Source organism: Magnolia sinica, chromosome 15, assembly GCF_029962835.1.
Source record: "Magnolia sinica isolate HGM2019 chromosome 15, MsV1, whole genome shotgun sequence".
Taxonomy (NCBI): domain Eukaryota; kingdom Viridiplantae; phylum Streptophyta; class Magnoliopsida; order Magnoliales; family Magnoliaceae; genus Magnolia; species Magnolia sinica.
The window spans coordinates 16,356,508-16,370,702 of NC_080587.1; the positions used below are offsets into that span (position 1 = coordinate 16,356,508).

General features: G+C 40.5%; 1 protein-coding gene across 6 annotated transcripts in view; it reads right to left on the minus strand.

Moving 5' to 3' along the window:
- Window positions 1-3,658: 3,658 nt before the first annotated feature.
- The window catches only part of LOC131228025 (protein ALWAYS EARLY 2-like), a 78,755-nt gene continuing 68,218 nt past the window's right edge, over window positions 3,659-14,195 (minus strand). For 5 of the 6 annotated variants that reach the window (XM_058223844.1, XM_058223846.1, XM_058223843.1 and 2 more), the window contains 2 exons: window positions 6,778-7,059; window positions 3,659-4,097 (listed from right to left, as the gene is read on the minus strand). In XM_058223844.1, the coding sequence (XP_058079827.1) occupies window positions 3,933-4,097; window positions 6,778-7,059 (447 nt within the window). In that variant the 3' untranslated portion in view covers window positions 3,659-3,932. The remainder of the gene's footprint in view (window positions 4,098-6,777; window positions 7,060-14,195) is intronic. The other variant, XM_058223848.1, reaches the window with a different exon arrangement.

Consider the following 14,195-nt stretch of genomic DNA (forward strand, 5'->3'; position numbering starts at 1 on the left):
ATAAATCATTAGTTAGGGTTTCAACCATGGAATTGGATTGTGTACCTAGTAACTATCCTCCAAATGTCAAAACAAACGCCGTTAGCTTGTCTTTCTTTCTTTCTCTTCCATGCAAGAGGAAACGCAGAAGTAGGGCTCTTCACGAGTCGAGCTAGCTCGAAAAACTCGCTCGACTTGGCTTGAGTCAGCTCGAATTGACTCGGCTTGAATGGCCGATTCGGGTCTAGTCAAGCTAATTATTTAAAGCTCGAGTTGAGTTTAAGCCAAGTTCGACTAGGGGGCATTTCAACTTGACTCGACTCAAAGCTCGAACTCAAGCTCGGCTCAGCTCGATTAATAAATATATTAAAGTTGTGGAGAATGCGGAGAAAGTTGAAGTGGGATCTCTTTGCTTTTACCCCAGCAATGAAGAGTTTGATGTTGGTATTGACGATCTCTTGAATCCAAAATGGTATATTGTATGAAGCACTCACATGAATAGACATATCCTTTTGGAATATGTTGTGAACTACAAGTCCTCAAATCATTTGCAAGGTAACGGAAACTGCGCTTTTGTCTAAGCAGCAACAATACAGGTGGGTCTCACTTTTCTGTGGTCCCAGGTCTGTTCAAAATCCTATCCATTAGAAAGTATGGCCTTGATGATGGGTAATTCAGAACATACAATTGAGGATGCTTTTGGCCCAGGGTTCTTCTATCATAGGGCCCACACAGATAGATTTTCTGGACCGCTAAAAGATGGACTACACCCTGTTTCGGTTGCTGGGTCAAATCAAAAATGAATTTCGCTTGGTAGAGCGTCATGTAAAATGCCTTTTTAAATTTTTATTTTTTTTATTTGGCTTCTCTTCTAAATCAATGGAGGAGGATTAAGAACAAAATCCATTACACTCTCACCCAAAAAGCTCAAGCTCGACTCAAGGTAAACTCGACTCAACTCAAACCACTCGACTCAACTCGAACCACTAGCTCGACTAGACAGTTTTGACAAACAAGTCAAGCTTCAATGTTGAGATCAAGGCCGAGCTCGAGCTAAGTATAGCATGGACAAGCCGAGCTGAGCTTGGCCCACCTCAACTCGACTTGGCTCAATGCCCACCCCTACGCAGAAGTATGTACAGCTCCTATGAAATCGGATTGCACTGAGTTATTCAGTACGCTCTTATTGTACTTGGGCCCACCTTGAATGTATGTGGTCTATCCACGGCATCCATCCCCTTTTCCATCTAATTTAATGGGTTTAGCCAAAAATTCAAGCATATCCAAAGATCAAGTGGATCATACCACAAGAAACATTGGGGATAATGATTTCCACCGTTGAAACCTTGATAGGCCTCACAGTGATGTTTATTTTACATCCAACATGTTAATAAGAACATACAGACATGGTCCAATTGAAAACACAAATATAAGCTTGATCCAAAACTTTTGTGGCCCCAAAGAAATTTTCAACGGTAGAAGTTCAATAACTATTTATGTAGTGTGATCCATTTGAACATTTTATATCCTTCATTTCCGTGATAAAGTCCTAAAATTATCTAGGAAAATGGATGGACAGAGTTGATAAAATACATAAATCATGGTAGTCCTCACAAAGTTTACCCAGTACGGTAAGCGTTGCGAGTCACTCACTACGCAATCCGCTTCCCGCTCCTCTATTCCAGCAGAAATCAGACTGCCTGCTGAGTTACGGTACAGTTTTATCGTAAAGAGTAAACTTACTTGGGCCCACCTTAATGTATGTGGTCTATCCACGCCGTCCATTAGTTTTTACAGCTAATTTAAGACGTTCAGCTCAAAATTTAAGCATATCCAAAGATCAAGTGGATCATACTACAGGAAACAGAAGGAGTAATGATTTCCACCGTTGAAACCTTGCTAGGCCCTACAGTGATATTTATTTGTCATCCAACCTGTTCACGATATCATGAAGACATGGATGAAGGGAAAACAAAGATATAAGCTTGATCCAAAACTTTTGTGGCCCTAAGAATTTTTCAACGGTGGACATTCAATTCACACTGTTTATGTGGTGTGGTCCATTTGAACTTTACATATGATTCATTTTTGGGCTCAAGTATTGAAATTATATGGTAAAATAGATAAACGGAATGGATAAGATACATAAATCATGGTGAACATCACAGAATTTAATCAGCAGGCAAAGCCTAATGAGTTAATGTAAGTGGATTGCGTCCTACTAATCCTACTAATTCATCCAGGCAAGGCTCCACTGATTTAAGGATTTTGTCATGCCGTTAATAACTTTTCTCAGATAATTTTACTACATGATCTAGAAAATTAAGCAGATTTAGAACTTCAGTGGACCACACCAAAGGAAGCAATGGTGATAATGACACCCACCATTGAAACCTCTCTATGGGCCACTGTGATGTTTCAACGGATTATTCCCAATGTTTCCTGTTCCATGGTCCACTCGAGCATTGAAAATGATTCAATTTTGGTCTCAACCATTAGAATGCGCTTGAAAAACGGATGGACAGCGTGGATAGACCACATCCATTTACAGTGGGCCCAACAAAGTTTACTTAGTACCATTGAAACCTCTCTAAGCAGCAGTAGATCCTTCTACATTTCCTCCTTGCACGGAAGAGAGAGAAAGAGAGAGAAGCTAATGGCGTTTGGTTTGTCGATTGGAGGAAAGCGACCCCATATCTTAAAACCAATTGGCTCGTAACAAGTCAACTCAGTATCCCTGGCCCCATATCTTAAAACCAATTGGCTCGTGACACGTCAACTCAGTATCCCGGGACCCATATCTTAAAACCAATTGGCTCGTGACACATCAACTCAGTATCCCTTAGCGTACTGAGTTACTCAGTACACAATCCAATTCCTTCAACCACCCCATCAACCGACTCAAACTCGAGAGTGAGTTTTCCACTGACTCGGCTCAAAATTTCACAAATCGAGTCAGCCGAGTTTCTGAGTTGAGTCGGCAAGATTTACAACTATGGTCAATACACATGCTAGTTAACCTATTTGAAGCAATAGTTGAAAATAAAAATAAAAATCACATTGACCATGCAATCTTAACCATCTAATTTCTGTCCATGGAATTGGACTGCTGGCGATGTTATTTTGAGCGTCCACAGACAACCTGCCAGCATTGTGATCATCGGGTCATGTACTTCTCCTTCAACGGTCTGGATTGCACCGCGCAATTTGGAAGGCATACAGTAGCTTGCATTATAAGCAAACTCATGTTTTTCACATCAAGAGAGAACACACACTTGCATGCAGTGATAAAGTGGCCCATTTCGCAGCCCTCAAAAATTATAATGACGAAGGCTCATGCTCAGCCAATCAGGATCCAAATCGTTACCTCCACCAATGGTGGCATGTAGTCCAGGCTACCAATCAAAAGGTACGGTTGCATTCTATTAAGGAGATTTTTTGTCACGTTCCATCCAAATGTGGAGCCACCATCAGGTTAACAGTCTGGATTCTGACATGTGGGCCCACTTGTAGAAAACTAAAAGGACCCAAGGTACCGGTGCATATCGTAGTGTTGAGGATCAAGTAATCCATTGACAAATACAAGTCCATGTAACCATGTCTGATAGGCATTACTATCTCATGCAATGGGTTTCAATGCATGGCTCAGCAGGAGTACTGCATTTCAACACTAAGATCATAGGTTCGAGTGCCCACATGGGGTGTGTAAAAATTTTTAAAAAAATAATCATACAAAGAGTTATGTTTGCAATGGAATTTAAGCAGTGACGGAGACTATTCCTTTTACTATTAACATGTGAAACATCACATCTCTCAAAAGGACAAGTAGACTAAAATGAAATCAGGCCAAAGAAAACCAAAATGACAAAAAAAAAAAAAAAAGTGCTCTCAGTTAGCACATTCTTTTCTTTTCCTTTTACATGGTAAAGAGCTCAATCAGAAGAATGGAAGCCTCAAGTTGGGATGAGTGCCAGTATCTGGTTCCTGACAATTCCCATGCACTGCTGTATCTCTCTGTATATCGAAAGGTTCTGAGAACAACGCGGCTGCAAGCTGGTAACGGCATCGTCTAATATCTGGGCCACCTCAGCTGGAGGATACTGTCGCTCTGTGCATGTCTGCATGTTCAGGAGGCAATACTCGGTTTCAAGGATGACAATAAAATTCAAGACAAACAAGAATGGTTAAATGCGATTCAAACCAGCATTCGACCTATCAACAGTAACTCATCTGCAGTTGATTCGAGAAAGAAAACTACACGCCGTGATGCATCAAGAAGTGAAAGGTATCCTGGTGTGCCCGGTCTGCAGATGCAGGTCCATGGTCTGGTGTTCCAGATCATTGATCTGATAGCCCCTCAGATTGAGATATCCTAAGTGATCGAGCTGTGTACTAAAAGATGGTTAAGAATTAAAAATACTGCAATGGTCCAGATCAATGGGCCAAAACTAATGGCAAGGATATTTTAATCTGGAAAATTTCCCATCATCCCTCATCCACTGCGGGGCCTATCAGATCAAGGGATCCTGAGCCATGGGTTCCATCAAGTATGCTACCCTCCTCCTGATCCATCAGGACCAGATGATTCCTCCAGTACTCTGCAGAGTTTCGAAAATGAACAAGCCCAATCTTTTGTTGGTAGAGAAGCTAATGAGAGGATGAGCTTGAACCCATGACAAGGTTCCATCCCAGTACCACCCGACTGACAGTTTCCGCCCCAAAGGAAAGCCAAGTCAGCAAAAATGATCCACTGCAATAGTTCATTTAATTTAAAATTTCAAGAGAATTGAACCATGCATATGAGAATAAAGGATCTTAACAGTGTTTTCACCAGTACATCAGAAAACCAGAGGGTTATAGCAACTTCCCCTTGCCAATGATAAACATGCATCCTCTCAGGCTGTTTATTGAGATATGTGAGAACTTTGGCCAAGTGTGTGTGTGTGTGTGTGTGTGTGTGTGTGTGTGTATATATATATATATATATATATAGAGAGAGAGAGAGAGAGAGAGAGAGAGAGAGAGAGAGAGAGAGAGAGATTTTGCCACGAGTTGAAATAAAATATATGCAATCTGACCCAAATTGAGAAAATCGGGACCACCTTGAGGTGATCCAAGCCATTCATATGGAGGCCTCCTTGTGGAGTGGTGGTACTAAAAATATATCCACATCAAGTGAAGCTACAGTAGGTCTGATTGGATCCCCGTATAATGCGTATGATGGGACGAAATGCAAGCCACCAATTGGATGGCAAGGATCATCACGGGCCATCTCATGACTGGGCACCAGATGAATGACTTAGATTACCAAGAGGTGGATCCCATGACACAAATTGTTGGCTAATTGGTCCAGCATAACATGAGTACTCTGGTTGGAAAGATGATGCTTAGCACAATCAATGCTTGGGAAAATGCAACCCAAGTGCATGGTGATCAGCCTGCCAAGCAACATTTGGAATTGACAAAATACCCCCAGCAGCCTTGCCTAGGTGGGTCCCTTGCTTTGGTGGAGCAATCAATGCATGCTTGGGTTGCTTTTTACCTATGGCAACCTTTCGCATTCCACTGTCGATAATTGTCTACTAGCAAAAACATTTATGTGAGTCTCCCATGGTTATACAACTTGAACATTGTGTGGGTGTCATGGTTCTGAATATTGGTATTAGGGAGTGTATCGGCCCAGTAAAAAAGCGATATGATATAGGCATCACATATCGGTATCGGTCCATATTGGATTATATCGGTAAAATAAAAAAAAATAAAAAAATTAAGCCAAAGAATTAAGGAAAATATCAGGAAAAAAGATAATATTAAGATATTCAAGAATCTATGATTTTTTTGTAGTTTGGACATGCATATGGTGTATCGGACCATTCTTTGATGAGAATGTTGTCTAGGCCCTAATTGAACACAAATCAAGCATGATTTGGTGAAATAGGGCCCATTATATTGAAATACAAAAAAGAAAAAAAGGAAAAAAAAGAAGATAAAAATATAAAAAAGAAAGTGAAGGTTTACACTTCTTTCCGACTTTTCCATAATGGTCCATTTTGCTTTGATTTGTCAAATCCTATTCAAATAATTTGTTTTGATCCCAAAATAGGTCTAGATCTAGCCTAAAATGAGTTTTTAAATTTCCTCCATGGTTTAAATTATTTTATTTTTTTAAAGGAGACATGAGTGAAATTTAAAGGAAGAAAAATTAAAATTAAAATTGGGCTTTTATAGATGTATTGGCCATGTATCAGTGTCATAACACCTCGTATTGGCCAATACAGCCTTGTATCACATACCGTCTCGTACCAATATGGATATGATACAGCCATATCGGCCGATACGATACTGGTATTCAGATCTATGGTGGGTGTCGATGTTGGCCAATGTGACTCTTAAAAGTTAGATTCACTAGCATATCCCATATAATTATTTCAAAATATTAAAATATTGTATTTTAATAACATATTCAAATAATTTGAATTTATATAAAATGGCAAAGATGAATGACCAAAAAAAAAAAAAACTAATTATCAATTTATCTATATATGAAAAACTTCCCCAAAAAATTAAAAGCTCATTCCCTACACTGTGTAATCATGTAGGGAATGAGCTTTTAATTTTTTGGGGAAGTTTTCGCAATAGTGTAGGGAATGAGCTTTAAAATAAAAAAATAATAAAAATAAAAATAAAAATCTGGGAGCATGCTTGTTCTTGTCAACACCAGTCCTAGAAAATGCAATGTCCTTGTTATGTATTTCCACAAAAAGCAGGGTTGTTTTGGTAAGATGCACTGAAAATTACCTGAATCATGAGAAAACTGGCAACACAAGATGACATAAGCTCTGATGGAAGTTGCTCTCCATTCCCATCAGAAGCATGATTCTCTTCTGGTTCAGCTGCACAAACTGCCATCATTCGCTCCGATGTGCATGAAGTAGCCAAAACACCATGTCCTATATCTGGACTAAAATATTTCAAAGTTGACACACCAGAATTGGCTCCAGAATGGTTATTATGCATCGTATCTAAAGCCTCTCCAATCCTCTGAAAAGCATCTTCCCCTTCCTTCGAAGATGACATCGCCTGAAATTTTTATCAAGAAATTGGACCATGAGAAAAAGATTGAAGGGCTTGAGGTTGTGACATAAATGGAAAAGAGGCTCTTCAAAGTTACAAGCTAGGCATATTCATAAATATCGTGTTAAGTAGTCTTCCAAGAACATATGGAATTAGTGTGAAATGCTATCGCATTGTTCAGATACCATCCTAGTTCCTAACCCACCTTCAGTAGAATACAAACATGCTTAAGCACGGCGTACATAGGTAAATCATCATCATTATTTGAATAGCCTTTCTCCCCATAATCTGAGTACTTCTTTTAAACGGTAGCAAGGCAAAAAATTTATGCTTACCCGCCCATCGAACATTATCCAATCATTTTACCCAGGGCTCTGCAACTGGCCAAGGCAAAGGCTCACAAACTATACATGCATATACAGAATCAGCTTCCTAATCAAGCATTTGGACGCCACGACAAACAGTACATGTGGATCCCACCTTATGATGGTACAATTCGACAACACAATGGATACCAACGCAGTCAAAGATGAGTAACAATCTCCTCCATCAACCATGCAATCAGCTACCATTAAATATAGACCATTGGATGTAATTGTCTATTTTCATTGGAGGGCTATGAAACATCTGATAGGGGGCATTGGAGCATGGCCCATCACATGATTGGATCCACTAGACAACGGCTTAGGTTACTGAATGGTGGGCCACCTGTATCATTGATGGGTCGAACAAGAAAATATTGCTTCTTCCAATCGAGCACCATATACAGTTATGGAGTGTATTCACATGCACCTTAATAGACGTTAAGTTACTGCCCCCTTCGGGCACAAGTGCCCATTTCATGGGCGTATGATTTAGTCTGTCCAGTAGGTGGGACTTGCCTTGAAGATTAATTTCCACCAAAGTTGGCCACATGTATATGATGGAATCAGACCATCAGCCATCCATCATTTCCTTATGGTTGTGGACCGCCTATGTGGATCCACCTGATTTTATCTTCATGGTGGTCCCTATGTTTTGGATGGCTGTGATGTCACACATTGACCCAGCAGCACAGTTACTTAACACCCATTGAGTTGTACTGAATCTACAATATTTGTATGTGTGTATGCATGTTGTTTGTATGTATAATATGCATATATGCATGTGCTTATAGATGATGGAGAGCAGATTGAGATGGTTCAGTCATTTGCAACATAGACAAGGCTCCGCTAAGGAAGGGAAAAATTATGAGGGTTAAAGAGCCTAAAAAGAGAACGAGAGAAGGCCTAAAAGGACATGGATGGTTTTTCTTACTAAGGGTATTAATTGGCAAAACATGATTCATAAAGCCAATAAATCTTAAATATTTGGCAGAGAAATGATCTAGTGCTCTCAAAGCACTATAAGTTATGTACTCCTAGTTGGATTGGGAGTTGGGACCCTTGGACAGTCCAATCGATTGATCTAGACAGTTCATTAGTTTTTGCACACATCTCATCAGCTACCATGTAAAAAAGTAAACCAATCGGACAATTCTAACCATGCAATGAATACCAATAAAATGTATGGTACATATCATTTATGATATGTTAAACGGCTACATGGTGCTAATTGCTAATCTTGAGGGCCTATGAGAAGCTACAATGAGAAGAAAGATGGAAGAGAGAAACAATGAGAGAGAGAAGGGAGAGAGATAGCAAAGAACATGAAATGCTTTAGGTGTATTGAAACCTAACCCTCCACTCTTATTTATAATAGTAAAAAATGTGAATGGGCCCTATGGGCCTTTTTACATGGACTTGGGCCTAATGAGCTTTATTCAACAAACAACCTTTCAACACTCCCCTAAGTTGGAGCATCCTAATGAGGTCCAGTTTGGAACAAGGGCTAGCATAATCAAACCTAAGAAAGCAAATGTCATCCTCTAATGGCTCGAGCTTTTAGAGAAAGTGGTTGTTTGACATCTACGACTCCATACGATAAATATTTGGGTGGCTTACCAATACACAAAGGAAGCCAAAGGTAGGAAGTCGGAAAAGAACCTTCTCCACAGCCAAATAGACTTGCGAAAGATGCCACCTCTTCCTTAAAATATCTACCGCTAATAACTCACTATTGCTAATGTTAACCTTTAAACCGGATACGACTTCAAAGAAAATCAGTATCATATGAAGATTTTCTACCAACTCCTCCTCAACCTAACAAAGCAACAACATATCATCCACATACTGCAAGTGAGTTATCTAAAAGTCCAAATTATCTTTTCTGAATCCCCTCACTAAATTTTCTTCTGCTCCTCTATCAATCATCCTACAAAAGGCTTCCATTATAACCACAAACAAATGGAGATAAGTGATCCCCATGCCGCAATCCTCTGGATGATGAGAAAAAGTCATTCGGTGACCCGTTAAGTAGAATCGAGAACTTTGCCGATGCCACACAAGCCATTCGGTGACCTGCAAGCCATGCCTAGTATCCGTCTCCACACTCCATTCAACCCAGCATAAAATTCAGAAAACACCAATCAACATGGTCATATGCTTTCTCCACATCCAATTTACACACCACCCCTTTTATCTCACTCCCGTTACACGCATCGATACACTCATGAGCCAGCAATATGCTATTCGCAATTTGTCTTCCTGCCACGAACGCCCCTTGAGAATCTGAAATGACGTCACCGATTGTTGCTTTGAATCTTGAAGCCAATAACTTCGCCAAAATTTTACACGAACCTCCCAGAAGGCTAATCAGCCTATAATCCTGTAGACTTTCCACACCTTCTCTTTTTGGGATTAGTACAATGAAGGTTGCACCGAACTCTAGTGGCAACGACCTTGTTACATAAAATTCGTTAATAAAACCAATCACCTCACATTTAACAAGATCACAAATTTTCTAATAGAATAATATCGGGAAGTCGGTTGGGAGCTTTATCCTCCCCTAAATCAGCAATTGCATTTCAAATTTCGTATTTGGAATTTTATTTTATTTTTTTTCTCAAGAGATTCTGCCACCTTTGATGAAACTGTATCATTTTGCAAATTATCGATTTTTGACCGAACCCAATCTTCCCTTGTGAGTAGCTTCTTATAAAAGTTAATTATTGCCGCACAAACTTTTGATTTACCTTCCAATCTTTCTTCCTCAAGTATGACCAATTTGATCTTATTTACTAGCATGGAAAAACTTTGTATTTTTATCACCCTCTTTAAGCCATAGAGCCCTTGACCACCATCTCATTTAATATATTCATAGTTTCCTTTTCTCGACTACTAAGAACTTTTTTCCACACCTTCATCTAACTCTTTAGAAGCTTCAATTTCTAAAAGAGATTATAACATGCTCCCCCATAGTTCGGGGATGACAACCACCAATCCTTCATCAAATCTGAAAATCCCTCCATCTCTAACTATGAAGACTCAAATCTAAATGGCCTTGGACCCCAATCCTCCTTGTCCTACTCTAGTAATCTCAAACAATGATCTAAAACAGGCCTTGGTAAAGCATATTGATGCACATGCGGGAAGATTTATAACCGTTCTAGAGAAAAGAGGAACCAATCCAATTTCGACTTATAGATGCTTTGACCTGACACATAAACCTAATCACTCCCATAGGAAGATCGACCATTTCATTTCTTATAATCCATTCTAAGAAATCCCTAATGCTTTGATTATTCTTATCCCCATTTGATTTTTCGAATGGAAATCGGACTACATTAAAGTCTCCTCCCACACACCGTGGAAATGACCACTTTTTTCGACATTCATCCAATTCATCCCAAAACTGAGATATGCATCATGGCTTATTTGGTCCATAGACACAGTCAGTGCCCATCTAAAACCGGAGGAATTGTCTCAAAGTAATAAGGATAGGAGAACTCCCCCTTATAACAATCCTCCAATCCTCATAAATTGGAATTCCATACCACTACGATTCCCCTTGAACTCCCCCATTGCATCTAATGATTCCCATGATTTCGCAGGACCTCTCCACAACGAGTCCACTATCTTTCTGTCAATGCTCAGAAGTTTAATTTCTTGAAATGTCACCAATTGAATCTCATTATAGGTCCCTAATTTGGTACCTTTTTTAGGGCACTCCAGGCCCCTCACGTTCCAACTCACAAGCTTCATGGAGAAACAGTGCAACCCTTATGTCCCCATGATAGAGCTATCCTCAGTCAATGACCAGCCACATAGGCCTCACCTTCCAAATCACATGTCTCTATGTCAGACCATTTCCATGTTGACGTGTTTTGGCACCATATTCTGAAAATCCCTTTCTTCCACAAATTCAAACAATGTTAACGTAATCCTCTGGATTATCCCCAAAAATTACTCCAACCAACCTTGCTATTTCTCTGGATACCCTCTTTACATGCTTCATTCTCGGCGCCATCGTCATTCTCTTCCCTTTACCCTTTCGTAAAACCATGCTTCCCCCTTACCCGACCTCTGATAATGGTTGCATCGAATTTCTTGTTTAGGATTGTCCTCGGGCTCTGATTTTTGCCAATGGTAATCCATCTTGGACCTCCATACCCCCTACCGTACCACGAAGCTATTCACTTGCTTCTTCTTCTTGACAGCCCACCAATGCCCCAACTGTAGTGGGAACTAAAGTACCTTGATCTTCTCTTGTTGTTACGACCTCCTTCGTTGTATTCTGCTGACCGTTCTCTTGGTTTGTTTATGTGCTCCCAGACCGAAGTTGACGCGAAGAAGGAATGCCTCCGTTAGGCAAGTTTGTCAACTCCTGACCGCTTCGCACCCTATAGTCGAAAATGGAGATGCCAGTTGAAAACTCAATCCGCTTATACCCTTTCATCTCTCATGTGTAATGACTTACTAAAAAAGTAACATGTGCGAAGAATGCCACTTGTGCCATAAAGATCACATCGGACACACATGTTTCCCTCTCCAAAAGAGCCTCTTTATTTAAAAACCCCCCATTGGAATACCTCGTGACGTCATTGTAATAGCTATCAGTTTCTCTTCCCCTTGTCTTTAATGACATGCCACGTGTCACTCAAAGATACGAGCTCTCACCCTCGTCGAGACATCTTTCCGTTTCCCTCTTCATTTAAAAGCACACCAAGTCTCACTCATAGAGGCGAGCTATCACCGCTACTTTTGTCAGCATCATTGATGTTCTCTCCTAACACCGTCCGAAGAAACCTTTTGGTGCCATCTCTCTCTCTCTCTCTCTCTCTCTCTCTCTCTCTCTCTCTCTCTCTGTCTCTCTCTCTCCTCAGAACCGTACCTTGCTCCACCCTAATGCCCAATAGGAATAAAAAACATTATCTCCTTTCGTTTCAGTACTTCACTGGACCACTGAGCATATGTAGCATCTTACCCAAAAAACTTTTCCACTATTACCGTCTAACCCATTTCGTCCGCAGAAAGTGAGCTTTCTTCCTCCCGACAATCAATACCACTATTTTTTCTTTCCCTACACGAATACTCACATTATGTGGAACCTCATAAATTCTTCTCCTTTTAACTAGGACCTTGGCGTATCGAATCATCTTGCAGTTAACGTTCGAGAATCAACCACCTCGTTAATCCTATACATTCTCTGATTTCTCATATCACCTCGTTATTCCAGAACTCGAGCGGGAGATTCCATATTTGAAACCAAAACGGCTTCCACCTAAGATTTGACCAATCCTCCCAACATTGCACCCTTTGAACCGTATCATCTCTGTAGAGGTTGCAAGACATGAAAATATTGTATTCTTCCTTTTGCGAGCATAGGGAAATGTAGACAACTTCCTCCGACATCATCTTCACCAGCGTATCTTCCGATTCTACTCCACAATTGTGACCAAACCATTCCACAATTTCTTCCTCTAATGCTCCTGGTTTTACCGTTGCCACATAGTAAAACTCAAAAGGATTTTAAAGATTCTTCTAACACTCTATATTGGATTCTCACCACTACCACATCTTCCGATTCCTCCCTCCATACCCTTATGGGGGTGTTTGGCGCATGGAATTAGATGGAATTAGGTGGGATGGAATTGTTTTTTTTGCAATAAATGCACTTTTCAGTGGATTGTCTCTTAATCCCATGGGAGTGAGCCTATTCGCTTTAGTGTTTGGATCACGTAGGATGTATGGGTTTTGATTCATGTAGTGTTTGGTTGTACATGAAAAACAACTACTAATCTTGACAATCGTGTTTGAAAACTACAGTGAGAAGTAAGGTGGGGCCCACCTTGATTTTTGTGAGTAATCCACCCCGTCCATCCGTTTTGTGAGATCATTTTAGGACATGCTACCAAAAGTCAAGCAGATCCAAAACTCAAGTGGGCCATATGAGAGGAAAGAGTGGGGAAAGAATTTCCTACCATTGAAACCTTCCCGAGCTCCACCTTGATGTTTATATGTCATCCCAATTGTTTATAAGTCCATTCTTGTCGGGATGAACTGACAACATAGAAAACTTTATCGTGTTACAAAACATTTGTGACCATATGAACGTTTCAATGGTGGTCACTCAATCCCTACCGTTTTCTCTTGTGTGGCCTACTTGAGTTTTAAATTTACCTCATTTTTGGTCGCTTACCCTAAAATGATCTTGTAAAACAGATGGATGGGGTGGATTCCTCACAAATATCAAGGTGGGCCCCACCTTCCTTCTCAGCGTAAGAACTTCCTAGCTTATGCTTTTAGGAGAAAATCCCATGGATTCCGCAAATCCTGGTTGAGTTGCAGAAAGCCCTCCCTAACCCTCCCTACTCCATGCGCAGGATCCAATGTTGAATACCTATGATGAACCAACTAGGGATGGTTTTTCAAAACAAGGGATTTAAAGTTCCATCCCACTTAATACCATCTAATTCCATGCGCCAAACACCCCCTATGGGGTTCTACACATCCAACTCTCTTCCGAATCCATCATACCCCCATCGATTCTGACCCATGTCTGAGCCTCCCTACATGATCTTCTTCCCGCAGGCCCAAAAGACACAGCCGCTGCCTTCAAATCTCGATGATGATCTTCCTTCTCCGAGCTGCAATGCCCCACTCTCTCCGATACTCTTGGACATTTTCCTTGCCATTTTGCCTGTTCCTTGTTCTTCTTCTCCAGCCCAAATCTAGCTTTCTAAATGCTCAGCTGATTACCTCCAAATTTCTCAAGCAGAATTT